The 26,535-nt window shown below is 55.5% G+C and overlaps 1 protein-coding gene and 1 non-coding gene across 2 annotated transcripts; one reads left to right on the top strand and one right to left on the bottom strand.

Annotated features, from left to right (window-relative positions):
* Positions 1 to 1,896: 1,896 nt before the first annotated feature.
* On the top strand, positions 1,897 to 2,003 carry LOC128054923 (U6 spliceosomal RNA). The gene has a single exon (XR_008200065.1). It is a non-coding gene; the product is annotated as a U6 spliceosomal RNA (small nuclear RNA).
* Positions 2,004 to 7,594: 5,591 nt separating this feature from the next.
* SKOR1 (SKI family transcriptional corepressor 1) lies at positions 7,595 to 15,781 on the bottom strand. The gene is made up of 9 exons (XM_052647126.1): positions 15,759 to 15,781; positions 13,247 to 15,455; positions 12,059 to 12,149; positions 11,074 to 11,181; positions 10,454 to 10,525; positions 9,082 to 9,156; positions 8,754 to 8,828; positions 8,177 to 8,242; positions 7,595 to 7,689 (listed from the first exon to the last, which is right to left on the bottom strand). Exons 1-9 carry the CDS (start codon positions 15,779 to 15,781, stop codon positions 7,595 to 7,597), a joined length of 2,814 nt encoding a protein of 937 aa, XP_052503086.1.
* Positions 15,782 to 26,535: the final 10,754 nt, after the last annotated feature.

Below are 26,535 nucleotides of genomic sequence, written 5' to 3'. Positions count from 1 at the left end.
TGGCTCAAAATAACACAAACTCATATAGCCAGAAACAGTGAACAACTTGGTCCATCAGCCTGGTCCATCTCCTGCTGGTTTCTGCAATAAGGCAGTTATGAACCCATGAGAGGTACCTGTCACAGTGACACGTGTGTGCATCGACTGTGTCCAAAAGGTTCTCCCTCTAAATAAATGAAGAAAAACGTGGCTGCTAATTGAAGATTAGCATCATCTCCCATCAATGCTAATACGCATTTTGGTTATTTGCAATTCCCTTTTGCAAGTCTGAGGGAAACATCATTGCCCAAATTAGCTCTTTTCGCTCAATAAAGGCCATATTAGCATTCTGAGGTTTGTGTTTGCTTACTGCTTATTTAGAGAGAGGTCAGATGAGAAGTTGGGCTGTCTGCACCTGATTCCCATTTCACTGAACACGGGGGGGGGGGGGGGGGGGCGGGGCAGGGGCTCCAAAGTCCCCAGAGGCCAGGCCAGGTGCTTCCCGGCTAGAGCTCAGTCAGGCTCACAGTGCGGTGCCGGAGCTCCACGTGGAGCACCAACTATTGGACACCTCCACAGCGGCCTCCTCTGAAGCACTGGCCCAGATGGGTGAAACTAACTCAGGTGACTCCAGAGTGTTCCTCTGCCTGGACTCTGCGTCCTGTCCTCTCAGGGCTGCATCCCTATCATCAAGTGACAGCTCGACTGTCACCTCCTTCCTGCCCACCCACTTAAGTGGCCTCCTTCCTCAGCCACACTGTATCCCCGCCTGTTCCTTCCCATCTGTCTCGGCACTGAAAAATGCTCTCCCCATCCTGGAACGCCAGCTTCATGAGCCCTGCAGCCCCGGTGCTCACGTCATGGATACTCAATATTTGGTGGAAATAAAGGCAGGAAGGAAAACCTGAGCTGATAAGGCTTTGGGAGCATCGTTTAAGAGGAAAAGGGCAGACTACACTCCTGGTCCCGAATATTTTCTCTCTTGAGTTACACCGTGAAGAATAAAAGATCAGTCTTTGAAACCAGATTTGCATCCAAATCCCCAGTTGTCTCACCACTGACAGGATAATTTTGGCCTTGATAGTTTAACCAACTAGAGAATCCGTTTTCTAACCTACAAACTGGGCGGGGGCGGGGGTGGGGTGGGACTGATCAATCAGATTCAGTGCCTGGCCCAGGACTGGATCAAAGGGTGGTGATATTTCCCAGACTGCCACCACCCTCGAGCCACTCTATGCAAAGCCTGGACCCCAGAGAGGACCCGCCCCGCCCCGCGCCAATCTCTCTATCCCTTGGCTTCAAGTGCGGCGCCCAGCCCCAGCCGCGCAGCACACAGCTTCCCGCGCCCAGTCCCTGCCCGGTCTCTGTCGGTGGCTCAGCCCTCGCGGGGTCACTAGTCCCAACGCGACCATCGGTTCGCAAGCGGTTAGGAGTCCCGGGCCGCACTTCTGGGGGGATCTCTTTGGCACCATGGCCCCTCGTCCCAAAAAAGCGTTCTCGCGAGGCACACGCCGCCACGAGTAGTTGCGGGGATCACCGTGCTGCCGCGTTCCCCTCCGCCAAGCGCTGCGACCGACCCTTGGGCATTCAGCCCGGCAGGAGCGCAAGCGGCGCGTGAGCAACGCGCACCACGTGACCGAGCTTGTCTGCCCTCGCAGGCTACTAGGCGCGCAGAGGTCGGGCGGGGGCAGGGCCAATTTCCCATGGTTCCCTTCATTTGCATATACGATGTAATAAGGTTATGGAGACTATTAAACTTAATCATAATCAAACAATATGATGACAGTATGTGTGGTACAAAAGGTCAGAACTTATTATGTACTTTGAATCTTAAAGAAGGATTACAGTCCAGTCACCATAACTGTAAAATTTTTTCTATTCTTAGCTTTATATAGTTTCTGAGAGGACTCTGCTGTCGTGCTCGCTTCGGCAGCACATATACTAAAATTGGAACGATACAGAGAAGATTAGCATGGCCCCTGCGCAAGGATGACACGCAAATTCGTGAAGCGTTCCATATTTTTGTCCAGACGGTCTGCACAGCTCTCACCTTGATTCGAACGCTTTTCGCCTAAAGTTTCTGCTTTTTGCTTGACATAAAAGAAGCCATAGCCCCTGGAGACGAAGTAAAAGTTAAGTGTGGGCAATCAGATTGATCACTTGCTGTGCTTTTCACACCTGGCCCTTGGGCTCCAGTCTTCAGCCTTGCAAATCTTGCCTCTGCTTGCCTCTGCATTATCCTGAGTTCTACTGTACCTTACCCTTAAGGAAGTGGCCTTGCCAAAGTTGGTCCGTTTCACGTCCAAAGCATAACAGGACCTTGCTGCTAAGTCGCTTCAGTCGTGTCCAACTCTGTGCGACCCCATAGACGGTCTCCCACCAGGCTCCCCAGTCCCTGGGATTCTCCAGGCAAGAACACTGGAGTGGGATGCCATTTCCTCCTCCAATGCATGAAACTGAAAAGTGAAAGTGAAGTCGCCCAGTCGAGCCCAACTCTTGGCGCCCCCATGGACTGCAGCCTACCAGGCTCCTCCATCCATGGGATTTTCCAGGCAAGAGTACTGGAGTGGGGTGCCATTGCCTTCTTCGAACAGGACCTTAGTGCCACCATAAACTTACGTTGTACTATGCCAGGAACTTGGAACAAGACTGACTCATGCTACCTCTGAATCTTAAAATAATAACAATACTCACTCCTTATTGAGCATCTCCTATATGCCAGGGCCTTCACCGATATCTCATTTTAATATTCCTGACAGTCCTGTCTCGTGGGTATTACTGCCACTATTTCATAGGAGATGCTGAGGTAAAGCCACCTGGGCATGATCATGTTAATTAATAAGTAGCTGAAACAAGGCCTGCTAAGACCTTTAGCTGCACAAATCCTGAAAAGCCCTGCCCCCAGGTAATTCAATGGCAAAAGGCACGTCCTAACGAATAAGAATGAAAAGGGGGAAAATGCCAACAAAGTTCAGATTTATCAATTTCTTTCCAAAAGAAAAATGTGGGTGCATACGCCTTGCTGGTGCCTGAACACGCGTGTAGTCCGCCTGGCAGTGTCTGCAGCCCCTGGGAGCAGGGTTGGCATGCCTCCCGCAGCCCCTCGGCTCCCAGGCTCTGCTCTCACCTCAGTCAAGGCACAGGGACGGTCGCCCAGCCTCAGAGCCGCCCCAATCGGCGAGTGCTCAGAGCTGCAGAGCAGTGTACTGTCAAGGATCCACTTCTGTTCTCTTCAGTGGAGGCAAAATGATCCTTTCCAGGAAACAGCTGAGAACAGGCATCCCAGTGCGTGGAGTTAGAGAACAATTGTTGGTTTTCGTTTCTTCCCCCAAAGATACTTGGTTCCTTGGAGGCCACGTGGGTCACTGGGTGAGTAGTTTAAAGGCCCATTTCTGGAATGTCTAACAAGAAAATGACCACTATTGGTTTGGCTCTCTTTACCCTTCTTTGTGGCATAACCCTGTTTCAGAGTAAAATTTAGAAAAGACAGGAGCAATTCCTAGTGCTGTAAAAGCCAAAGACCTAGCTGACTTCTGCGGCTCTGCAGCTCTATGAAGTAGGTATTCTTTTCCCCACCATGTTATAGATGAGGAAGCTGAGAAACAGAGATATTCAACAGCTTGCCCTACAAATGTCACACAACCAGTCAGTGGCAGAGAAGGGACTGAGACCCAGGAAATCTGGCTGTGGAGTTTGTGCTCTTAACAAACACTGTGTTTCCCTTTGGAGTGCAGAGTGGGAGAAAAGGCTGTTTAGAATTAATGCAAAGAGAGTGCAGGTCCTGTTTTGCTTTTTTTGGTGTTCTGAATTCAAGGATAGGAGGCACATGTTTTGCAAAGGATCAAGGCTCGACTTTAGATCAGGGTAGCTGGGAATGGGTGGACAGTTATGTGCCCAGTAACTTTGCAAAATTAGAGGGAGTGTGAAGGAGCACCCTCTTTGGGATGCAATTGCAAGAGGAAAATACTGTTCTAGGTTGACCACCCCTTACCTGACCCTTGCCGCCTCCCCCCAAACTAATCCTATTGACAAAAGATCTTCTGAGCAGTAAGCCTGTTTAATTAGCTATGCAAATAAGCTTAACTGCTTCGCAGTAGCTGTGGTCCAGAAGCACCTAAGGTTTCCTTCCTTCAGACATTTCCAGCACCCAGATGAACCACAAAGCTGACCCCATTCATCTGGACATCTGTTGAGTACCTGTGATGCACTGGGCCCTGTTGGAGATCACCAGGAAGGGCAGATGTGGCTCTGATGGCCAGATCACTTACAGTTCTCTGGGAAACACAAACACACACCAAGGATAACTCAGGGAGGAAAGCACCCTATTAGCTTCCTTAACCAAGTGCCATGGAACACAGAGGTTACTCCCAGGAGTTCAGAAATCTTCCAGGTGTGTTTTGCTGAGGGGTTACCTCAAATTTCAGAGGAAATGAAGGTGGGGGAGCTACCTACTGGTTCTCCCAGGGGAGTGAAAAAACCAAGTAGCTTGATGCTGTCCCCACCTGCTCCTCCAGCTTCCCGCAGTTTATCACCCTGGATTTGTTGCGGCAGACGAATACACACTACCTGTCTGGAGGAGCATCCCTAGAGCCTTCCTCGGGCGAAAAAGGAGTGGGAGATACAAGAGGCATGTTTGCCTGGTTTCTCATCCCCAAACCACAGACTCTAAAGCCCGACCTTCTTGGGTACTCCGGGGGCCGAGGTGAGGAACAAACAATACGAAAGCTCCCCATTCCCCAAGCCCCACTTTTTCTCCCTAAGACATGGCTCCCTAGTCTGGGGCCTTCGGACGCTGGCTGTAATGCCTAAAATGTGTCGCAAGGTGGCAACGTTGTGGCGAGAAAAAGACATTAAAAATCGGGATTTTTTTTTTTCAAAGCATATTTTCCCTATTAATGTTTCATTTAACTTAATTAGAATCTGGTAAACTAATTAAAGTAGCTACGAGCCCCGCAATCAGCAATAATTCGTATAATTATTGATAATTACATCCATACCAATCGCTTGGTTATTAACATTTGGGGGGAACAAACCACTTCTGAAGGGAATCGGAGCCCAGGAGGGCTTTTGCGAGCTCTTTCTAGGTCGCATCCGCCTACACCTCCAATCCACAGAGAACCCGGTCCAGATGCTGCGCCCTTTCCGGCCGGCCCCAACTGCCTGCGGCGCTTTCCCCCACTTGGGGAAATTCGAAAAGGAAAGGTGGAATACTTACCAGATTCCTCTGTGTGGGCCACAGCCAAGGAGTAACTTCGTACGTAGGGAGTAAGTGTTGATCCCATTTTACAGAGAAGGAAAGTGCTGTTTCCTAAGAAGCTGTTCCGTCCAGAGGGAAAGGCGTGCGAACTCCCAACCTGCGCTCCTCGCCGGGTCCCAGCTCCGCTCGCCCCTAGAACGCGCTAGGGACCCACGTCTCTTCTTCTCTTGGACCTCGGTTTCTGACCCGGTTGGTTCCACGCATAAAAACGTTCCCGCTCCCTGGAGGGTCCCTATGCGGGAGATCGCGCGTCTCGAGGCGAGCTCATCCCTCAGCGACACCTCACAACTTACCCATCCATTCTCTCAGTCCCCTCCGGGTCTAGCCCGCGAATGTCCCGGGACGGCAGGGCTCCGAGCCCCAGCACTGGGTGCTCCAGGGCCTGGCTTCCTGCCAAGATCGCGCGGCAGATCTCCCCTCCTGGGCCCCTTCTCCCAGACCGTGAGCGCGCCCTTGCTCGCCAGCTCCGCCCCTGGCCCTCTGGACGGCAGGCCAAGAAACTTTCCCAGGAACGCAGCCGAAGGCTCCCGGGTCCCAGCTGCTGGCTCGGTGGGAGCACAGGACGCCCGCCTCCAGGGTCTGCACCCTGGGCGTCCAGGGCCGCGCAGTGAGAGTCCTGCGGTGTCTGAAAGCAGGTCGTCGGGGCCCGCCGGGGCCCGGCCGCGCAGCGCGGCCCTGCGCTTGCTTCCTCGCAGAGCGCGGTTACGCGCCGCCAGGGGCGGAGGCCCAAATATTATTTTAGAAAGAATGAAGGGTAGGACAGGGCACCGCTGCTAGTCAAGTAAGGAGCAGAACTTGGAAGTCAGGTCAGAATGACTCCCAGGACCGTGCGCTTTCCCACTCGAGCCACACTCTCCTCCCTCTTCAAAACGCGCGCTGCCGTTTCCATCTTTTATCCGAGCCCAGGCAGCGAGTGCGCTGTGGAAACTGAGGCCGAAGGGAGGCCGGCGGCTAGGTAAGCCCTGGAAAACCGCGGCCGTCCCCCGGAACTCCAGCGGCCGGCGTATCTCACCTTCCTCCTTGGGCTCCTCCACGTCCGCAAACCCGCTGGGACCAAGATGGCCGGAACGTCCCAAACCGCCAGGACTCCCTGCCTTCCGCTAGCGGCGAGGCAGGCGGACATCGGTACAGGCCCGCGAGGCCCAGGCCCATCCCACGTATTTCGCCCCCGCCCCGCTCAGAGCTCTAGGCCCGGGCCGACGGCGCCCGGGCCTCCTGGCGGTTCTGGTTGAACCCGGGGTTCCCGGCAGGGTGCGGATTCCGTCTCTGAGCGCCCCGGAGGAGGCTTCTCCGGTGGAGCAGGCATGGACAAGGGTAGGAGTAAACGCTCAGCCCCTGCGAGCGCTAGAGGGCAGATTCAGAGACCTCACAGGAGTTCTCATTCCTCGCCGAGGCCTAAAAGAGGGTCCTAAACGTGGGGCGGGGACGGCCTATGGCCTATGGGGCAAGCCGGGTGTGCCTGAAGAACCGATGAAGAGGTCGCGGTGCTCGCTGCTGACCACCTGGTCAAACACCGGTCTCAGCTCGGGCGCCCCAGCACCGGCGCTGCGGTCCCCACGCCCCACCTGTTGCGCCTGCTTCCTCCCCGTCCCTCCCCTCGCCACACTCCCATCTCCACAGCCCCAGAAAGTGTCGGGGTTTTCTTTTCTTTTTTATTAAAAACAAAACAAAAATCAGGGATACAGGGTGATCTCCCCAATCAGGCTCAAGGTGGTTTCCATCTCGTGAGTCAGTTGTCGCCCTTTTTAAAGTGCTGTTACATCAAGAGTTTACAACAACAAAAAATAGACAAAGCAAAAACCCAAGAGGGAATGCAACATGGGACTGGAAGTACGTCCAGGAGAAGGAAGCAAAATAACTTACAGCATAAATAAATTAAAAATGAACCCATTATTACTGAACCAAGAGACTCACAATACATTTATATCCATTGCACATAGCCACTTTGTCATTAGGAACAAGAGTTTCAGAAGTGGACGGGGAGGGGAGCGCGGGGCCAGCGAAATTGCTACATTGTATTCACAATTGGGGTTCAGAGGCTGTACAGGGAGAAGAAGCCCCCTATCCCTTTTCTTTCCCCCTTTGGTCGGTTAAGACCATGAGACCCGATGCCCGGAGTTGAACCATGAGGCAAGGTGGTATTTACAATTGGAAACGGATACTGGGTCCTGGTCTCGGGCTCCCAAGAGGGAGCGGGCAAGGCCGAGGCGCCCGGGAGAAGGGCAGGCGGGCGGGAGGCTGTATTTACATCGGTCCGGTCCGAATGGCTTGTATCTCGCTCTCGGCCGCCGCGGCCGCGGGTATTTACAAGAAGAGAGCAGCATGGCTTGAGGGCGCGTGGGCGCGGCTGGGCCGGCCCTAGGGCAACAGCGGGGGCTTGAAGGAGCAGTTGCCGGTGCAGTGCCGGGGCGTCAGCATCTTGCAGGAGAAATGGTGCAGGGCGTCGTGGGCTTCTGGAGAGACAGTCAATTGGGCCATGTTGGGCTCCTCGCCTGCCTCACCCACGCGGTCCACGGGCTCCCTCGCTCCCCTAGCTACCCACGTCTAACCCACCCCTTCAGATTCAGTTCTCAAGCGAGAAGATCAAAAAAGGGGGGAAGGTGGTAGAGATCCTGGCCATTCAGAACCACTGCCCTAGTTCAACAGCCCCATTTTACAGAAGAGGAAACTGAGGCACAGGAAGAGGGAGGTCGATCAGCTCAAAACCAGATTTGGACCTGTGACAGATTTCCCAATGCCCAGAGCTCACGGGGCTCTTTCTCCCTGCCTACCGTTCTAGAATAATTTCTTCTTTAAAATGAATTCCCATTTCCCTCCTCTCAGTTACTTATCTCTGCAGAGCTGGCCTTCCCCCTATCATCACTCATGCATTCATTCATTCAATCATTGGCCTGCACAGCCAGTGCCTGGCACCTCTCCTTTGTTCCCGCGCTTCCGCACCTTTTAATTTCTGCTGGATGGCATAGCGTGCCTTCCGCTCCTGGTCAAGTTCGTTACAAAGAGTATCTGGAAGACATAGAAAGTAGCCGGTGAGGAAATGAGACCACCCAAGCACCCGTTGGGGTCATAGCCCGGGCCTCACCCTCTTCTCAGCGCTCAGCCCCTGGCAGAAACAAGTCCCGGCGACCGAGGGAGGGGGCGTCAAAGCTCCAAACTGCAGCTTGGCTGAGGGAGGAAATGGCCTGGGATGGCGCTTAAAGGCAGACGGATCTAACCAAAATTAAAGCAAACTTAGGCATTACTTCCCAGGTAATTTTACGCCTCGATTTTTAATTTAGAAACCATGGAAATTGCCGCGATAAGAAGTTCAATCACTCCATGTAATGATGCCTGCAAGCCGTTTGCTGGGCTCGCTTGCCATTCTGAGGCTAATCAGAGTATACAAAGGATATTAAATAAAAAAAATAATTGTTAAATTACCTTCAATTTAAATCCAAATGACTGAGCCAACATTGCGGCTCCTGCCAGACGAGAGGCAGTTACGGCCCTGCACGCGCTCACCTGACTCCCGTCTTACCTCTGACAATTTGCAGCTGTTGCACCATTTCTTCTCGATAAGCCAATTCCCTCTTCATTTGATCCTGAAAATTATCTGTGCAAATTGATTAAGTGAGAGCTGTTACGCACAACCCCCTCCCTCGGCCCCCTTTCCCCACTCCCCAGCCCCACCCCACCCCCTCTGTCTTTGGCCTAGTGGGAACCCGGCTAGGAAAAGAAGGGTTCGCTGCTTCTGGCTGCACGCGAAGCAGCAGCAGCTGCCTGCACTGGGTCCCCGGTCCAGGCCAGGCAGGGCATGCGGGAAGAAGGCTCTGGAGATCAGGTGGGGTGGGCCTGAATGAGGGTACCTTTGAGACTCTGAAATTCTCGCTCCAGCTTCTTGCGAAGCTCCATTTGCTCCAGGAGCAGTTTTTGCAATTCGTCTGTGAAGGGGTGAGAGTGGGATGTCAAGGAGGAGGGTGGTGGGACTCAGGTAGCCTCTAAGGCACCCAGGTCCCACTCTGGCCAGTAGCCATGAGAGGAGTAGAGGAGGGTGAGACCAAATAGTAGGCCCTCAACGCTCAGTGTTTCCATGTGCATCCAAAGGATTTGGGAAGAAAGTGGGGTTAGGGGAAGTTGCCCAGGAGAATCAAATTCAGAATAGCAGAATGCTTGTTGGACTTTAGGTCCTGGGCCCAGGTACTAACCAGCATGGTATCTGCTTTAAATTTTCTTAACTCCATAAGTTTAGAGGTAGGCCTAGGAAGACTCAGTTCACCCCTTCAACTGACGAACCTAACCTCTCCCTTCAATGATACAGACCAGGAAGAATCTGGTCAAAGCCTTGGACTTCCACCCTAGAAAAATACACATATTCATAACAGTTTATTTATAACTTTAAAAGGTCCCAGGACCCCAAATCCAGGCTAAGAACACTCATATAAAGCAGAAGGATTTTGAAGGTAACTACATCACCTGTAAAATCTGTAACTGGGAACAGTGGAAGACCACAAATGCTTCACCCCCCCAATATATACCAGTTTCCAAGCCCAACCTTGGGCTGGGGTGGGGTAAGGGGGCAATTGGGTGTGGAAAGCCCCACAGGTGCTCTCAAAGTTGCTTTAGAGGAGTGGCAGGGAGCTGCCCATGGAGCTATTGGTATCTGGTCCTCTCCTCGAAGGTGCTCAGAAAACACAAAAATGAGAGACAGAGGAGCAAAGTGGGGTTAGAAGTTCCTTTCTCAGCTTCAAGCCATACTCAGCCCCTGCAGTTGAGCAGGGACCCCATTCCACATTTAGGGTGAGGTGGAGTCAGTTATGCATTGATTCCAGGAAAAGAAAATAACCTCTGACACACTCCTGAAGTAAATGCCTCCTCAAAATCTTGCTATTCAGATGAGGTTGAGAGACTAGATTGTCCTTTCTCATCGTCCACATGCGTCAGGTTCTAAGGATCATTACTCATTTTTCTTTCTCACTGGACTATTCAGACAGGCCTGGCCTTGGGAACTCTGGGGGTGGCTGGTTCCCTCCCCCTACTCCCCTCACTCTTCCACCCTCCCACCCCCCACCTCTGTGCCAGGGTAATGTGTCCAGGGGATTATCCTTTCGCGTCAGTGAAGACTGGTTCCTCAAGAGCCTTGTCTTCTCACACTCACTCCTGCAGGAATAACACCCCTCTACAAGAAGGGACGATTTCCCCCAAGCACAGTGTACACCAGTTTCATAGATTTAACCTCACCTCTGGCCAGGTTCTCGATATCCTTCTCCACTAGTTGAGTTCCTGTGACATCTAGGGTGAGCCCATCTTCGCCTGGGATACAAGGGCAGGTAAGAAGGGTTTTGTTCTGGGAGAGGCCTTGATAGGGGAGGGGTGAGCTTCCTGGTAACTGAACTAAGTTGAGTACCTATTTCAGACCCTGTGCCTTTAGAGGAGACAGTTGCAGGCATCCAGTTCTACCCACCTCCCAAGCCATTATTTTAGGTCACTCAGAGTGGGCCCCCCCACCCCCACGAGGAGAATGGAACCAGGGATAATAGGCTATCTTAGGGCAGGAAATGTTCTTTGACTTGTTTTACGTGGGTGATGGTGCTCCTCATATCCTTCTAGTAAGTCTCCTTCCCTTACCCGGGAGAGCCCCAAACCCACCAAGGAGGTAAGCAATTCAGGAAACCTGGCCTGACCCTTGCCCATTGTGTTTAAATGTTTATCTGCCAGCCTGGAGAGGAAGGCAAATGTTTATCCGGCAGCCCCTTAGGCTTGATAGAAAGCCTCCCTCGCAAACTGGAGTCGGTGGAAACCTGGGCGACCTGGGGTCCAGCTCCCGGGTTGGGGTGGAGAGCGAGGGTCCTAGGGCTCACCTCGGTCTGTATTTGCCGGACTTGGCTGGGAGATACTCCTTTGGTCTGGATAGCATTTCCTCGTTTCCAAATCGTCGGCGGTCGAGTGATTGTCTTCCTTATCTGGCTCTTAAAGGCAATAAACCGAGTTTCAAGGAGAGGCAAATAAACCGTGACCCGGATACGGCCAGAGCTGCCGCGGTCGGGGCGCCGGAGCCCTAATTAAAAGCGTCGTGGCCGCCGCTGGTTCCCGGCTGTGCGCCTGGGCTCGCACCCTCAGGCTTTGGGCCGGGCACCACCTCCCCCGCGCGCGATCTGCTCATCTCCGGCTCCACGCCCCCTCCCTAGCCCCTTGGAAAAGAGCAAAACGAGCAGCCGAGCCCACCAGGGACAAGCGACCTACATCGCGCGCAGATACTGGGGCACCGCGAGCGCGCGTGGCCGCCGGGTCTACCTGCTCCGAGAACGCGGCCCAGGCGGCGACCCGCGGGGTGGCGACAGCGGGGGAGACATCGTACCGGGCTCAGGCTGCCCGGATTTTCGAGGCCCTCAGTTCACTCTCTGAGTGTCAATGGGTCCCGCGCGCACCTCCGCGTTGGGCTGCTGCTACCGCGCACTTCAGGGGTCCCTATGCGCGTGGCCAAGCGCCCCCACCCTCCGCCCGGACCTCTCGGCCCAAACACTTGCTGAATAAATGAGAGAATTTGAAAGACGTGCCAGGCGTGGTTTCTAAAAGGTTTAACCCATTGTATAAGGTGTAGGCGAGCGGTATCTTTGCGATGGAGAGGGCGGTTTGTTGTTAAGTAACCAAAAGATGCAAGTTGTTGGGAGTCCTCGCTTAGCTTCCTTTTTCTTTCAGTGTTTTGCTTTCCCTCTCCCTCCTTTTCTCTGCTTCTCTCTTTCCTCCTCTAGTCCTCCCTCGCAGGCCTCCTCTGGCCCCGGCCCTCTGCCCGCGGTCCCCCCCACCCCCATTCCATTGGCCAGCGACCTCGGCAGGGGGCGTTACCGTGGGCCTCTGGGGCGCAGAGGTAGGACGCCGCGGGCCCCAGCGCCGCCGCCGCGCTCTTCACGTGCTCGTCCCTCTCGGGCGCGTACACCTGCGGCGGCCGAGAAATGACAGGCGGTTAGGGGGGCGCTTGACGGCGGCTTGGAGCTGCCCAGCCCTCCGCCGCAGCCAGGAGAAAACCTGAAGGGGTGGCGGAGGTCTGCTTGCACGCGGGACCCCAGCGCCCCGAGAGGCCGTGACGCACGCGGCGCAGCCTGGAGCCCTCGGAGGTCGCATCGCCGTTTGTAGTTTCCCGGTAATTGGGAGCGCCCTTGAGAAAATTACCCGAGACACAAAGCGGTTCCCAAGCCAAGGGCCGCTCAAAGCCCACCCCCACCCTCCTCGCCCGCCTCTTTTTCAGCATCTTCTCTCCCGCCCGCGCCCAGTCCCCGACATAAATGACGCCTTTCGCATCCGGCTAGTAATTCGTGTTTTAATAGACCGAATGGAACTGTACAGGTGTGCCCACCCACTGTCAAATGGCGAACGATTCAGGCTTAGCTGCATACCCCCCACGCGAATCCGCGGCCGCGGACACCTGAGAGCCCCCTTCCCGCCCCGCACACCGCCTAGACAGCTTCCTACCAACGAACCCTGAGGTTCCCGGGGCAGGAATTCTGAGACTCGGAAAACTGCGAGTCGAGTTGGGGTGTTGAAAGATGCCGAGGACCTCGTACTGCAGCTTGAGGGAGAGGCCTCCCTCTTCTCGGCTTACTGGCCCGTCTTCCCCGGAGCTCTGATCCCCATCCCGGAGGGCGTACTACCCGCTCGGCCTCGTGAGCGCTTTTCTCTGGCTTTTGGTCTTTCTCTTCCAGACCTTTTGATTTCTATCTCTGTATGACTACAGATCTCGGCCTGTCTCCTCCCTACTCCAGTCAACAAAAACATAGCACACGCAGTTTTCAGGCCTGCTCCTCCCACCCCCACCGCCACCCCCGATCTTCCGAAACCCTCAGTCAGGGGTCCCAGCGAGTCCAGCTCCACGGAGCTCCCGAAGCTGGGCCTACCCAGAGCAGCCAGGGCCTACTGCTTGAACGCCCGCTCAGAAAAAAATTCCAGTCCCCCACCCGGCCAGGGCCTGCCCCCCAACCCAGAGCTGCCGAGGGGTAAACAAGGAGGCACCACCAGCGAGGCGGGCTTGGGGCTCACCTTGGCGGGCGCGGGGCCCCCCAGCGGTCCGCAAGCCTCTCGCAGCTCATAGCCGCCGCTTGGCGGGCTCTTCTCTGGTCTCCGCACCATGTCGTCGGCCGCCAGGTCCCCAAATGCGGCTCGACTGGCTAGGGGTAGCCCCGGGCGGTGCCGGGGACGAGGGCTGCCGCCTTCTGGAGAGTCTGTGGGACCGTCGGCGCCGGACGAGGTGATAGACGGGGGTCCTGCGGGCTGGTCTCCATTCGGGCTGCCTCCTGTGCTGGGCGCACCGGGCTCGGCCTCGTCCGGGGCGCCCTCGTCGTCGGGGAAGCGGTTGGACTCCACGTCCACCTCGGGCTCGTCTGCAGTGTCCACGTCGGGGGAGGCGGAGTGGTAGCTGGAGCTGCCCTCGCTCAGAAAGTCGGGGCTCACGTAGCCGCCGCCGGTCCCTGCGCCCGGCCCCGGCCCCGGCCCACGGGCTGGCCCACCGCCGTAAGCTTCGCGGGCGCTACCGTAGAGCTTGGCGATGCTTTCGGCGTCCTTGACTACAGGCCGGAAGGCCGACACGTAGGAGCCTTTGCGAGCGGGCGGCGGGGGCGGCGGGGCCAGCGGGGCCAGCGGGGGCGGCAGCGCCTCGTCCGCGCCGTCCTCGTCCAGTGGCCCGCGGGACAGCGCGCTGGGGCAGCGCTCCTCTGCGACCAGGCCTCCCTCCTTGGTCGGCTCGGTACCGTCCAGGGGCTCGGGGCCGCCACCTCCCGCAGCAGCCGCGGCCGCCGCCGCTGCCGCCGCTACGGCCGCCGCCACGGCTTTGGCTTGGCTCTGCGCGGCCGGATAGGGCGGCACCGGGAGGCTGCCTGCGGCCGGCCAGAACATGGGAAACGTCGGGTACACAGTGGCTGCGGCGGCGGCCGCAGCTACGGCCGCCGCGTCCTTGGCTGCCCCGGAGGGCTGGTGACCCCAGAACATGGCGCCGCCGCCCGGGCCCGTCCCTGCCCCGGGGGGCAAATGGCCGGTTCCTGGGCCGCCCGCTCCTGCCCCAGTGCCCGCGCCCCCGCCACTCCCGGGGCCTGGGCCGCCCTTAGGTTCGCCAGCGCCTAATACAGGGTCATCCTTTTTGGGGCAGAGACCAAAGGCCGTGGGGAAGCCATAGGGATGAGGGAAAAGCGGTGGGGGCAGCTTCTGCAAGAGGCCAAAGCCCTTGCTGGGCACTGGGATCACAGGGTAGCTGCGGACCCCGGCGCCGCCACCTGGCCCTCCAGGGCCCGCGGGGCCGCCAGCTCCCGTCGCCAGACCAAGTCCCCGCTGCGCGTGAGGAGGCGGCGGCCCGGGAGGCCCGGCGGCCTCTTCTTCGCCACAGCGCAGGCTTTTGTGCGGCGGCGGACCTGGGGCCATGTCTGCGCCGCACCCCGGGCCGCCCCCACTGCCGCCGCCGCCAGCACCACCCTTCCCCTGTCCACCCGACCCTCCGTTAGCGCCGCCGCCGCCTCCTTGCAGCGAGAAGGTCCGCTTGCGGGTGCCACCATTGAACATGGCCTTGACGTCCTCCCAAGCGTGGCTCAGTTCGTCTGTGGCCGACTTGTCACTGAGTTTGAGGTGTCGGCGCCACGAGTTAAAGTTGGCTGCGTCGGGCTGCGTGTACTTGGCGTCGGGTGTGCGGTGCGAGTGGAAGATGAACTTGTTAGGCGAGAAGTACATGCTGCAGTAACCGCACTTGATGCATTTGGCACGCGAGCTGTTGTAACGCGCGGGGATGAAGCTGCCACGCGAACCCCAGGCACACTCGTGCACCACATCGAAGGCGAAGTTCTCGGGCAGCTTGGGTGGCTTGTGCTCGCCGAGAAACGACTTGCACAGGCGTTCGGCCTCACGTTTGGTGATCATGCCGCAGCGGCGAGACGAGATGGGCATGGCCCCTGCCCGACGCAGAATTTCCAGCTGCACCGGTGTGCACTGCACGCACGTGATGCCCAGGGCCACGCGGCGGTTGTGTATCTCATTGTAGCTGTAGTTCTTGAGGAGGGTGTTGGAGATTTGCGCCAGGCATAGGCGCTCCTGGCCGTCGATGACCAGGGACACGATAGGCACCCCGTACAACGACGTCTCGCCCACCTGGTTGGGTTTGAGAGCGCTGGAACCCGAGTAGGGCTGCAACTCCTGCTTGGAGTTGGGAGAAGAGTTTCCCTCGCGCCCCGGCCCCAGCTGAGTGGTGAGAGCCTCCATGCCGCCGCTCCTGCGAAACAGAGAAAGCAGAGAGCCGATGAGCCATTTTCAGCGCCAACGCCGCCCGGGCCCGCCCAGCAGGGCGCGCAGAGTCGGGCGCGCGGGGAAGCTTGGCAATGGGGAGTCCTAGCTCATTCGCCCCCTGGACGGGCCTTTTGTTATTCAGACGCGTGCTGGCGCTGGAACAAAAGCCCCCGGGGTTTGGAGGAGGAGTAGGGGTAATTGAGACCTCAGGAATGCCTGGGTAGCTAGGAACCCGATCCTGTTTTCGGGCTGGGGAGGAAGTGGGGCCCAGAGACGGAGAGTGACTTGCCCAAGGCCACACAGCAAAGCCATTGCCAAAGCCAGGCTTCCTGGTGCCCAGATCCGTAAGACTTCGGCCACCCTCGCAGCCTGCCCTATCCGCCCGGGTCCCGAAGCTCGGACTTCGGGGACAGGCCGCCCCTCTGCTCAGTCGCGCATGCACGCGGGCGGGGGCAGCGCTGAGAGGAATAGGGAGGGGGGAGGGGCGGTCACTGCCCATCTCCAGACAGCAGGGGGCGGGGCGGGGGGTGGTAAGGAGAAGGAGGAGGGTCTAGAGGCCGTGAGGGAGGCGGAGAGAGACAGAGACGGCCGCTGTTCGCGGTGCTGAACCCGACTCTCTCCAAAGCTCGCTGTGAGCGCCCAGCCCTGGAGCTGCCCTCACTGCACCCAGCTCCGTGCAGCTGGCTCCCTGGGATAACAGCACTGCTTTCCCCAAACACAAGCTTTTCCTCTTACACCCGGAACCCCGCGTTCGTTGAGCAGAAAGATTCCGGCTGGAAATATAAACCGTTTTCTTTCCAGCCATCGGTGGGATTCGGGTCAAGCAATTCCTAACCACATTTCCTGCATTTTTAAGCTGCGGTCTAGACCCAAGCTGGTTCCCCTCCGGGTCAGCACACGGGACGAAGAGGTTCTCAAGGAAGTTTCTCAGAAGCCACTTCTTTGCTTGCAGCCGCCCGCTGCCTAAGTTTTCCTCCTTCAGATATACCTTTCCCACTCAGGCCAAAAGCAGTCTTTAGGTTCTGAGCTGCTTCTTTAGGGGACATCCTCTCTCTCTCTCTCTCTCTCTTTTTTTTTTTGGAGTATCCTTCATGCGGAGTTGTCCTGACTCATACGGGCTGAGAGGAATCCTGACCCGTCTCTGAAGCCACCCTAAGGCTCCAGGTCGAAAGTTACTTCTGGTCCCAAGCTTTACTCTCTGGCCGAGGCAGGGAGGCAGTCGCTCTGTGGACAGCGGCAGCGGGAAGGACCCGGGGACTGATGCTTGGGGCCCCCTACATGGCTCAGCCCAACCACGTGTCCTCAGACAGGGGAGGCTTGCCCTGGGCCCGTGGCTGCAGGCAGTCCTGCGGCCCAGACAGCCCAGTCCTGAGGGCTCCTCCTCTAAACTCAGCAGAAACTGACAAATCCATTTTCAAAGGGCAGCTCCAGCCAGACAGGGCATCCACGCTCAAAAGCCTGGGATCTTCTTTCCCTCTGCCTCTCTCCCTCCTTCATCTGTCGATCTTATCTGTCCCTGAGCTGTCTGTCTCTCCCTGCTCGCTCCTCTTTCTCCCATCTGTCTTCATACCTTCTTCAAGTATCAAGCTATTTATCTGTTATCTATTTCATCTTTATCTCCGTGGATCAAACTGAAACTAGTTGACCCTTCTTTTGCGTTGAAGTCCCTTGCAATATTTTAGGAGGCAAAAGCACTGTCCTAACCCCTCGGCTGAGGGATCAGCAAGAAAAACCCCGCACCCCCCTCCGAAGGGTCTTCAGGCTGGCTAGGGAGATGGAAGTGGGGTGCCGCGGCTCTGGGAAATGAAGATGTCTTCTCGGTTTCCCGAAATCGGCCAGTGTGCCCTGCCCGCTTGCAGTGAAGGCAGAGCCCTGAGCCGAGCGTGTCTTCTCCAAGCTGAGGGTCTGGAGTCCCCTCGGGGTCTTTCCGAGTGGGAGGAGGGGACTCCGGACCCCGGAACCGGGAGAAAGAGGACCCTAGGAACGGAACCGAATTTCAAAAGCCAGGGCAAAGCGCTGTGCGCAGCGACAAGGAGCAGCGGCCAGGGCGGCTCTGGGAGCCCTCGCCGGCTCCTGGGGCTTGAGGGGTGAGATTGGAGAGGGCGACGAGGCTGGAGTCAGGCAGCGCAGAGAGTGAGGCGATGGAGTCTTGAGGTCTAATAATAAAAACAACCACAAGAACCCATATCGGAACTAAACGAAAAAAGCTGTAGAGACAAGGCGCGGGGTCAGCCAGCTACCGGGCGCGGGTACTCACCGTGCGGCGGCGGCTGGAGCCGGGCGAGCGGTGAACGGAGGTGCGCGGCCGGCGGAGCGGCGGGCGGGAGTCGGGGATCCGCCGGGCTCTCCGGGTGACGGCGCGGCCCCTCCCCGCGCGCGCGCACAGCCGCGCTCCCGGGCTCCCCGCTCTCACACCCGCGGCCCCACTGGCCCCTCCCGCGCGGCGCAGGCTCTCAGCAGGCGCAGGGCTCCAGGGTCCCGGGCAGAAAGATGGGTCCCCTGTGCGGTTGCCCCTGAGGCCCTGGACGGGCCCGGCGCGGAGGCCGAAGCCTGGAGAGCATAGCGCGGCGACTGGCAAGGCGCGGGGACAGCCCGAGTGGCGAGCCCAGCGCGGGGCGGGCGCGCCTGACATCTGCGAGCCGGGGCGCCACACCCACCGCCCGTGCAGTCACTCGCGCCCTCCCGGGGTCCGGTAGCTAGCCCGCGGGCCACGCGCCTGGCCCCGCCGCCTTCCCGCAGCTCCCGGCTCTGGGCGCCCCAGGTAAGCGGCCACACACCTGTTCCCTGAGCCCCGCACCAGCAGCCCAAGCTCGCTAAGGGGACCGGGAGGAAGGAGGAGCCCGGGGCCACAAAGTTTGCCCCCAAGAGCAAAGTGGGGGAGGGCTCAGCTCTCCAGGCTAAGTGGCAAGGAGCAAGACCAAGGGCTAAGGAAGACTCAGAAGGAAAGGGCTTGAGAATGCATACCGCACTCTCGGGCCAGGGAGATGACCCTGGGAAGTCGGAGCAGAGATCAGGGTGTGAGGTGCCAGGGGATAGTAGCCGGGAAGGGGCAGAACCAACTCGCCCACGCTTCTGACTAGGACGCACTGGTGTCACGACAGACTCCTTTCTCCTTCACTGAGCTGTGGGCTCGGGAACTGGGTTTAGGGGGGTCCTGAGCCTTTAACCACCCCCCCTCCATTAACACCAACCAGCCCAGGCCAGGAGCCGAGTCATCTCTGGGTGATATCTGGGGTCAACTACTAGTTGAAAGCTAGACCCCTCACTGGGTCTCCTGTTAACTTAGTTTCCTGGTGGTGGGGGTCTAGCCCCTGATGCTGCAGACCCTCCCTGGCATCTTCTCTCTTCGAAGAGCTCCATTTCTTTCCACCTCTTCACTTTTCTGTCGATTTCTGTCTTCACCGTTCTTTCCCCCCACTGACTCAGTAGGTCCGGTTTTCTCCCTCTCTCTCAATCTCCGTCTTTTCTTATTTGAGCTACTAGTCGTACTCCCTCCCTTTTTCCCCGCACCCGGACACCCCCTTACCCCCCCCCCCCCACCCCTCTGTGGCATTAAGTGTCCTTAATGGACACGTTAATTAAACTGTAATTAATCATACTGTCCAGTCCAAGTTTGAACAATTACCCTAATCAAACAGAAGTTAATAATGGCAGGCATGGCCCGGGGCGCGGCGGGCTGCCCGTGCAGGGGGCGCAGCGGCCGCTGCAGCTCCTGACACGGGCAGCAGCGGCGATCGCAGCCAGTCCTTGGAACCCGGGCGGTGCCATAAATCTTCCGCGGCCAGCGGCGCCGGGTCGCCCTCGGCCCCGCCCTCTCGTCTTCCCTCTCGCTCTGGGTTTCAGGCCCTCTCCCCTCCTACACTCCGGCTCCTCTAGGGTTCATCTCCCCTTCTCCTGCACTCCCCTGTGCTTTTCTCTTCTCCGCGGGCTCGCAGGGGTCTTGGGAAATGCCTCTGGGGGTGGGAACAGATCGCCCAGGCCTACCCTCGGAGAGAGGGGGCGGCCAGGCCCTGTAACTGGCTTGCCACCTGCTCCTCGCGTGTTTTCCGGGGCTACGAAACAACCCCACCCCAAGTTTGAGGGCTTAGTCTCTGCTGCGGGGTCTCTTCTAGAGGGGTTCTTGCTCTTTCACCTTTATCAGCTCCCGCCTTTCTCTCTCTCTGGTATTTCCTTGCCTTTCTCTCTTTCCTCCTGGAGCCTGCTCAGCCCCCTTTCTCTCTCCGAATCTTGTCCCTCCACTGGCGCGTCTTTCCCAGTTTCTACCTCTGTCCCGCTCTAACTCAGCGGATCTCCACCCCTGCATTCCCCATCCCACTTCCCTCCAAGGAAAACAGGAGCCTATTTTCTGTCCCAGTCCAAGAGCCGTCCCCCAGACTCCACCCCTCATCCCCCTCCCTTGGCCGGCCTCCTCACCCCATAATTACAATCCCGTTCGGTAATTATTCTTAGCCTCCTAATGATTTTTTAAAAGACATCTCAGAATTCGGTGTGATGGTGACGATCCTGGAGCCCGGACGCCCTCAGGGTGGTGGGGGTTGGAGTGGAAAGACGATGGGGAGGATCCCCTTGAGCTGGGCCTGTCTCTCCTACCTCTATTGTACTGCGATGGCCGGCAGTGCCTCTGGGGACGGCCTCCAGGGCACTCCTGGCAGCCGGGCCGCGCGGTCTCGGGGGACTTCTTAGACAAAAGTTCCCTTTGCGGATGCAGCGCCGTGGGGTGCGGGGGAAGGGATGCAGGTTGACCCCTGCGTCTCCGTTCAGCACCAACCCGTGGACAGCTCCCTGCGCCCTCTCTGACTTCGAAGACCCACCCTGCTCTTCCACCGGGTCTGAAGCAGAGAAAGACTTAAACGCGTATGGGCAGAGGCTGGGGAAGGGGCGCTGCTCGCTTGAGAGATGGTAATCTCCGAGGAGGGGTCTTGGGGTCGGGCCTGGACTCTGCGCTGGGCCAGCGTCCAGTTGGTTAGTATCACCGCAAAGAGCATCTCAGTTGGCAGAGCCCTTTCTCACAACAACCCTGGGAATAGGTAAAGATAATTTATTCCCATTTTACAGGTAGGAAATCGAGGGTCAGGCAGTGGAAGCCAACTCACCCAGGCTCCTCAGTCAATAAGGGATGCAGGCTGATCTCCCAGACCCCAAATACCGTGTCTTGCACGCTGCCTGGAGGGCGTCGTTTAATGAACGGAAGACAAGCACTGCGCAGCTCACGAGGAACTTTTAGGGTCGCCCTCGAAACACTCCGCGAAGAGGAACACAGGCCTAGCAAAGCCAGGTGACTTGCTCAGATGCGGGCAGCCAGTGTGGCGCAGCGCTGGGACTTGAACTCAGGCTCAGACGAGGGAGGGCGGCATCCCTCTTGCTCAGAGGGGGCTCTGAGTCCTGCAGCTCAGTCCAGCGCCTGGGGAATGCGCTGGAGTCAGTGCCCTTGGCCTGTCTGACCCGCTCTGGCGCGGATTCTATTTTACCCACTGCTGGGTGCACCAGGGTCGGAGGGCCAGGATCAGGGACACGCCTGGCTTGCACCCCACCAGCCCCCGCCGCGTCCATGCTGCCTCTGAGTCCCTGGCGTCGAGTCCACGCAGCCGGGCGTCCCTTGCCCATTCCAGCTCTGTCTTGGGCTGCGGCCGCGCCTCCTCCGCAAGCACATATCTTTTACCAGTTGAATTAACGGCAGTTTTCGTCAGTTAATTAGGTTTAATTTACATAATTAGTACAGTATAAAGAGGATTGGGGATAATCATGGGGTACGTAGCGCTTACTGTGTAAACACGTATTCTGAATTAAAAATCAGATGTAATTAAGGCGCGCAGGCCCTGTTTAGGCAGGGTTTTAATTGTAATGAATTTCTAATTAACACTCAATGATTGCCAAATGCAAAGGGCTGTAAAATTTTCTTGTAGTTTTGCTAATTTATTGTTTACTTAATATCTGGATATTAATCCGACGGCCAGATAGACCCTAGCCCCGCCCGGCTGCCAGCTCGAGCAAATGAAGGTGGCTGGGTAGGTGGGGCCTGCTGGCCGTATCAGCGAACAGAGGTGAGGTCGTCGGGGAGGTGAGGGGGCTACAGAGCCTGCGCGAAGGTGCTCAGAAGTGTCCACCTGATTCCATGTGGGGACAGGAAGACTGAAGCTCCCGCGTTGTGGGGGCAGGACTGGCCAGAAGCCGCACACTCTGGGTTCCTGTGGCCCAGACCGGGTTCCTGGGGATCAGAGGCCAGGCCAGCACTCCTCCCAAGGAAGGACTCCTGGGGACATCAAAAGGAGAGAGGAAGGTCTCCAACTTGATCCAATTCTACTGACCACTTGAGTAACCATGGACCCTGACTTGGCCTCAATATGTGCATCTGTAGCATGGGCACACTGGCACTGAAGGGTCGACTCAGAGGCCCAAGAGCACTGAAGAGGAACATCTTTTTTTTTGTGGAGCCCTGTGGGGATGGGCCCCTGCTTGAGTGTAGGTGGCTTAAGCTTGGGGAAGGGGCAGCGCCAGGAGAACTTAAAATGTATGAAGGTTGCAGGGTCCTGCTCTGCCCACTCTGGGGCTCTCTCTGCACTTGGGGATGAAAGTTAGGCTGGGAGGGACTGAGGAGGGAGCCCAGGACAGACTTATTTCCCCAACTAGACAGAGATCCCCAGGGCCTGAACAGGGGTATTTTGAAAGAGGAAGGGTGAGTAGTTTAGCTGGCCACAGGACTCTCCCTCAGCCCCAAATCTCTAGTTTGGTCCCCAGCTGCCTCCCCTATGTCAGCCCCAGCTTGGCCCCAAGTCTCTTTCCAAAGTTCTTAGCACAGGGGAGACTCTGTAGACACTTCAAAATTTCCTATCAACCCAAGGAATACATAGGAAGAAAATTCAATGGCCCCTGGAGGTTTCTGCCCCATAGAACAGCCTACCTTCCTTTCTCTCCCCAGTGCCTGCCTTTCAGAGGTCTCAGAGACCTCTCCTGGATACTATACTGGGCCTCCTCTAAGCCTGTCTGCTTGCTTGGACCCCTCACTCCTGTCTGTCTGATGCTATTTTGTTTTCATCCTTGGATGGTTCATTGGTTAATAGTTCCTGATTTCTCTGGGGTGTCTTCTGTCTCTCCCACTGGAATGTTTTGTTAGCTGTCACATTGCCAGGGCTTAGAACAAGGCCTAGTACACAGTTGTTGCTGCCCATGCTTGCTAAATGAATGAATGAATGGCATTTGAGTGGAAAGGCTGTGAGCTGGGTTGGCTATTGTGATGGAAAGGTGCCTTAGGTGTCTAGTGGCCAATCTGGTTCTTCAAGGAAGAGTTGAAGGTTCTGTGATCTCTGGTGATGTCTAGGAGGATATTCGGAGAAGGCGATGGCACCCACTCCAGTACTCTTGCCTGGAGAATCCCATGGATGGAGGAGCCTGGTGGGCTGCAGTCTATGGAGTCACGAAGAGTCGGACACGACTGAGCGACTTCCCTTTCACTTTTCACTTTCATGCATTGGAGAAGGAAATGGCAACCCACTCCAGTGTTCTTGCCTGAAGAATCTCAGGGACGGGGGAGCCTGGTGGGCTGCCATCTATGGGGTTGCACAGAGTCGGACACGACTGAAGTGACTTAGCTGCAGCAGGAGGATATTGGGATTCTTGCCTCCCATATGGATTCAGGCAAGGCTACTCAGGCAGAGCCTGTGAAGGCTGCAGGCTGCTTCTTGTAGAAGGAGGAAGTGAGCTCTGGGAGGCAAGTGGGGAGCCACTGGCAGGTTTACTGAGTATTCGCTGATAACAAGAGTTTCCTTCCCAGGGCCTCCTCCACACATGATCGGGGGAGGGCTGGGAAGAGAACAGACTTTGGACTCAGCAAGGCTTGGGTTCAAATCCTAGGTCTGCTCTGGTTGAGTCTCCAAACTTGCATCTGTAAACTAGTTCCTGGCCTTACCGGGTCAGGGCTATTCAGGGTCTCACAGAGATGTCATAAGAATTAAATAAGGTGCTGAGTGTATGGCACACAGCACAATCTTGGATTAGACTGAACGCCTTGGGTGCACCATTTGAGCAGGGATTCACTCTCGGGCTCCTGAAAATCCTTCTCACAGTCCCAGCCCTACGCAAAGCACATGGCACAGAGTAGGTGGTCAACATCTGTGAGTTCCCTTCCCCGGCAGCCTCAGATCAGTTCTGGACAATTGCCTGAACCTCGGTGGAGTTCAGTCTGCTTGCTGGGACAGGTTGAGCTTTATTGAGATGTCATTCACATACCATATAATTCACCTATTTAAAGTGTACAATTCAGTGCTTTTTCATATCTTCAGAGAGTTGTGCACCACCATCAATTTTTAAAAACTATTATTTAATTTATTTGGCTGCACCAGGTCTCATTTGCAGCATGTGGGATCTAGTTCCCTGACCAGGGATTGAACTGGCCCACCTGCATTGTGAGCACAGATTCTTAGCCACTGGACCACCAGGGATGTCCCACCACTATGAATTTAAGAATATTTTTATCACCCCAAAGAGAAATCCTGTACCTATTAGCTATCTTCCCACGTTCCCCTGGCCCCTGGCAACTACTATTTTCTGTTTGCCTGTTCTGGGCTTTTTATGTCATTGGAAACGTATAAAATATGATCTTTTGTGTCTGGCTTCTTCTACTGAGCAAATTTTTAAGGTTCATCTATGCAGAGGCATCTGTCATTACTTCATTCCTTTTTATTGCCAAATAATATTCCATTGTATGGATATCCTACATTTTGTTTATTCATCCACTGATGAATATTTTCGTTGTGTCTGCTTTTTGACTATTATGAATGAAGTTGCAATGAACACTAATGTACAAGTTTTTGTGTGACTGTATGTTTTAATATATCTCTTGGGTACATACTAAGCATAGAATTGTCAGGTTATATGGTAAGTGAATGAAGTCACTCAGTCATGTCCGACTTTTTGTGACCCCATGGACTGTAGCCTACCAGGCTGCTCTGTCCATGGGATTTTCCAGGCAAGAATACTGAAGTGGGTTGCCATTTCCTTCTCCAGGAGATCTTCCTGACCCAGGGATTGAACCCGGGTCTCCTGCATTGTAGGCAGACGCTTTACCATCTGAGCCACTAGGAAAGTCCTGGTTATATGGTAATTCTATGTTAGTCTTTTTTAAGGAAACACCAGACTGCTTTTTCAAAGCGCTGCACCATTTTCATTCTCGCCAGTGATATATGAGGGTTCTGGTCCCTCCACGTCTTTGACAGTACTTTTTATTATCTATCTTTTTTATTATCCATTCTAGTGGGTGTGAAATGGTATCCCGTTGTGGTTTTGGTTTGTATTTATCTGCTGAGTCATGATTTTGAACATCCTTTTCATGTGCTTATTAGCCATTTGTACATCTTTCCAGAAATGTTTACTCAGATCCTTTGCCCATTTTTCAACTGGATTATTTGTACTTTTATTATTGAGAACATTCTTTATATATTCTAGAAACAAGTCCCTTATCAGATACATGATTTGCAAATAACTTCTTCCACCCTGTGAGTTGTCTTTTCACTTTCTAATGGTTTCTTTTGAAGCACAAAAGTTTTTAATTTTGATGATGTCCAATGTATCTTTTATTTTTTGCTACTTGTGCTTTTGGTGTGAGAACTGAGAAGGCTTTGCCGAACCCAAGATCATAAGATTTACTCTTATATTTTCTTCTAGGAACCTTATAGTTTTAGCTCCTACATTTTGTTCTCTGATCCACTTACAGTTAATTTTTTTGTGTATGATATGAGGTAGGAATCCAAATTTATTCTTTTGCATATGGATATTCAGTTTTCAGAGCACCATTTGTTGAAAATATTATCCTCTCCCCATTAACTTGTCTTGGCACCCCACTGGATTTTCTGGCCTGGAGAAATGACTCTCTTCCTTTCCCCAGGAGAGATGGGGCCTCCCCAGAGAGGGGGCCCAGCCAGTCTATTTCTAATCTTCACAATAACAGTAGATATTATCATCCTGCACAGCAGATATTATCATCCCTGTTTTGCAGTTGAGGAAACTGAGGCCCCAGCGTACAGGGACTAGCTTGTCTTGATCCCTACCGTTTCCCCAGCTCCTGGAACACAGGAGGTGCTGAGGAAGGATCCGATGAATAAACAGTGTCTCCAGAGCCTGAGCTGGGCAAGCTGGAGCATTCAGAGGTCCTGGGGGAGTCCCTAGTCCCTGGTACTGAGATAACTGAGGTGCTGTAAGGGTCACCCTCTGGGGGTCAAGGAGACCAGAGCACTGAGCTCTGTTGGGGGAGGAGAACCAAGAGGGGAGTAGAACTGGAGGAGGGGATAAGGCTCCTGGAAAACGGGAGTTATTGGCGCTGGATACGAGGTGCTGGGGGAGGGGAAGAGAGAGGAGAGAGAGGAGAGCAGGCATGGGCTGGTGAGTGGGGAGGACAGCTGAGGATGGAGGTCTGGAAATACATGCACTTCTCAGGTGACTCAGGGGTAAAGAAGCTGCCTGCCAATGTAGGAGTCGTGAGTTCAATCCCTGGTCCTGGAAGATTCCCTCAAGAGGGAAATGGCAACCCACTCCAGTATTCTTGCCTGAAGAACCCCATGGACAGAGGAGCTTGGCGGCCTACAGTCCATACGGACGCAAAGTGTCGGACATGACTTAGTGACTCAAGAACAACAAAAAGGATGTGCAGACGGAAGGATGTGTTTCTAAGGTATTTGAAACAGCTTGGGCTGGAAAATGAAGAGGAGACATTTAGTTTCTGATTTCTGCCATAACACATCACCAGTGTTTTAAAACAATACAAATGTATTATTTTATAATACTGGAGGTCAGAAATTGGAAATGGGTTTCACTGGGTTAAATTCTAGGCCTTGGCAAGGTGCTGCATTCCTCCTGGAGGCTCTAGGGAGAATCGGCTTCCTCATCCTTGCCAGCTTCTAGAGCTGCCTGCACCCCTTGGCTCTTCCTCCATCTTCAAAGGCAGCAGTGTAGCGTATTCAGAGCTCTCCGCCTCTGCCTGGTCCCTCCTGCCTCCCTCTTTCACCTTCTCTAAAGTGGTCCTCTACCCTTGTGGTTACACTGGGCTGACCTGGATAATTCAGGATAATCTTTTTTCT

Source organism: Budorcas taxicolor, chromosome 10 (assembly GCF_023091745.1).
Source record: "Budorcas taxicolor isolate Tak-1 chromosome 10, Takin1.1, whole genome shotgun sequence".
Classification (NCBI taxonomy): Eukaryota; Metazoa; Chordata; class Mammalia; order Artiodactyla; family Bovidae; genus Budorcas; species Budorcas taxicolor.
This window is presented reverse-complemented; position numbering and strand designations above follow the sequence as displayed.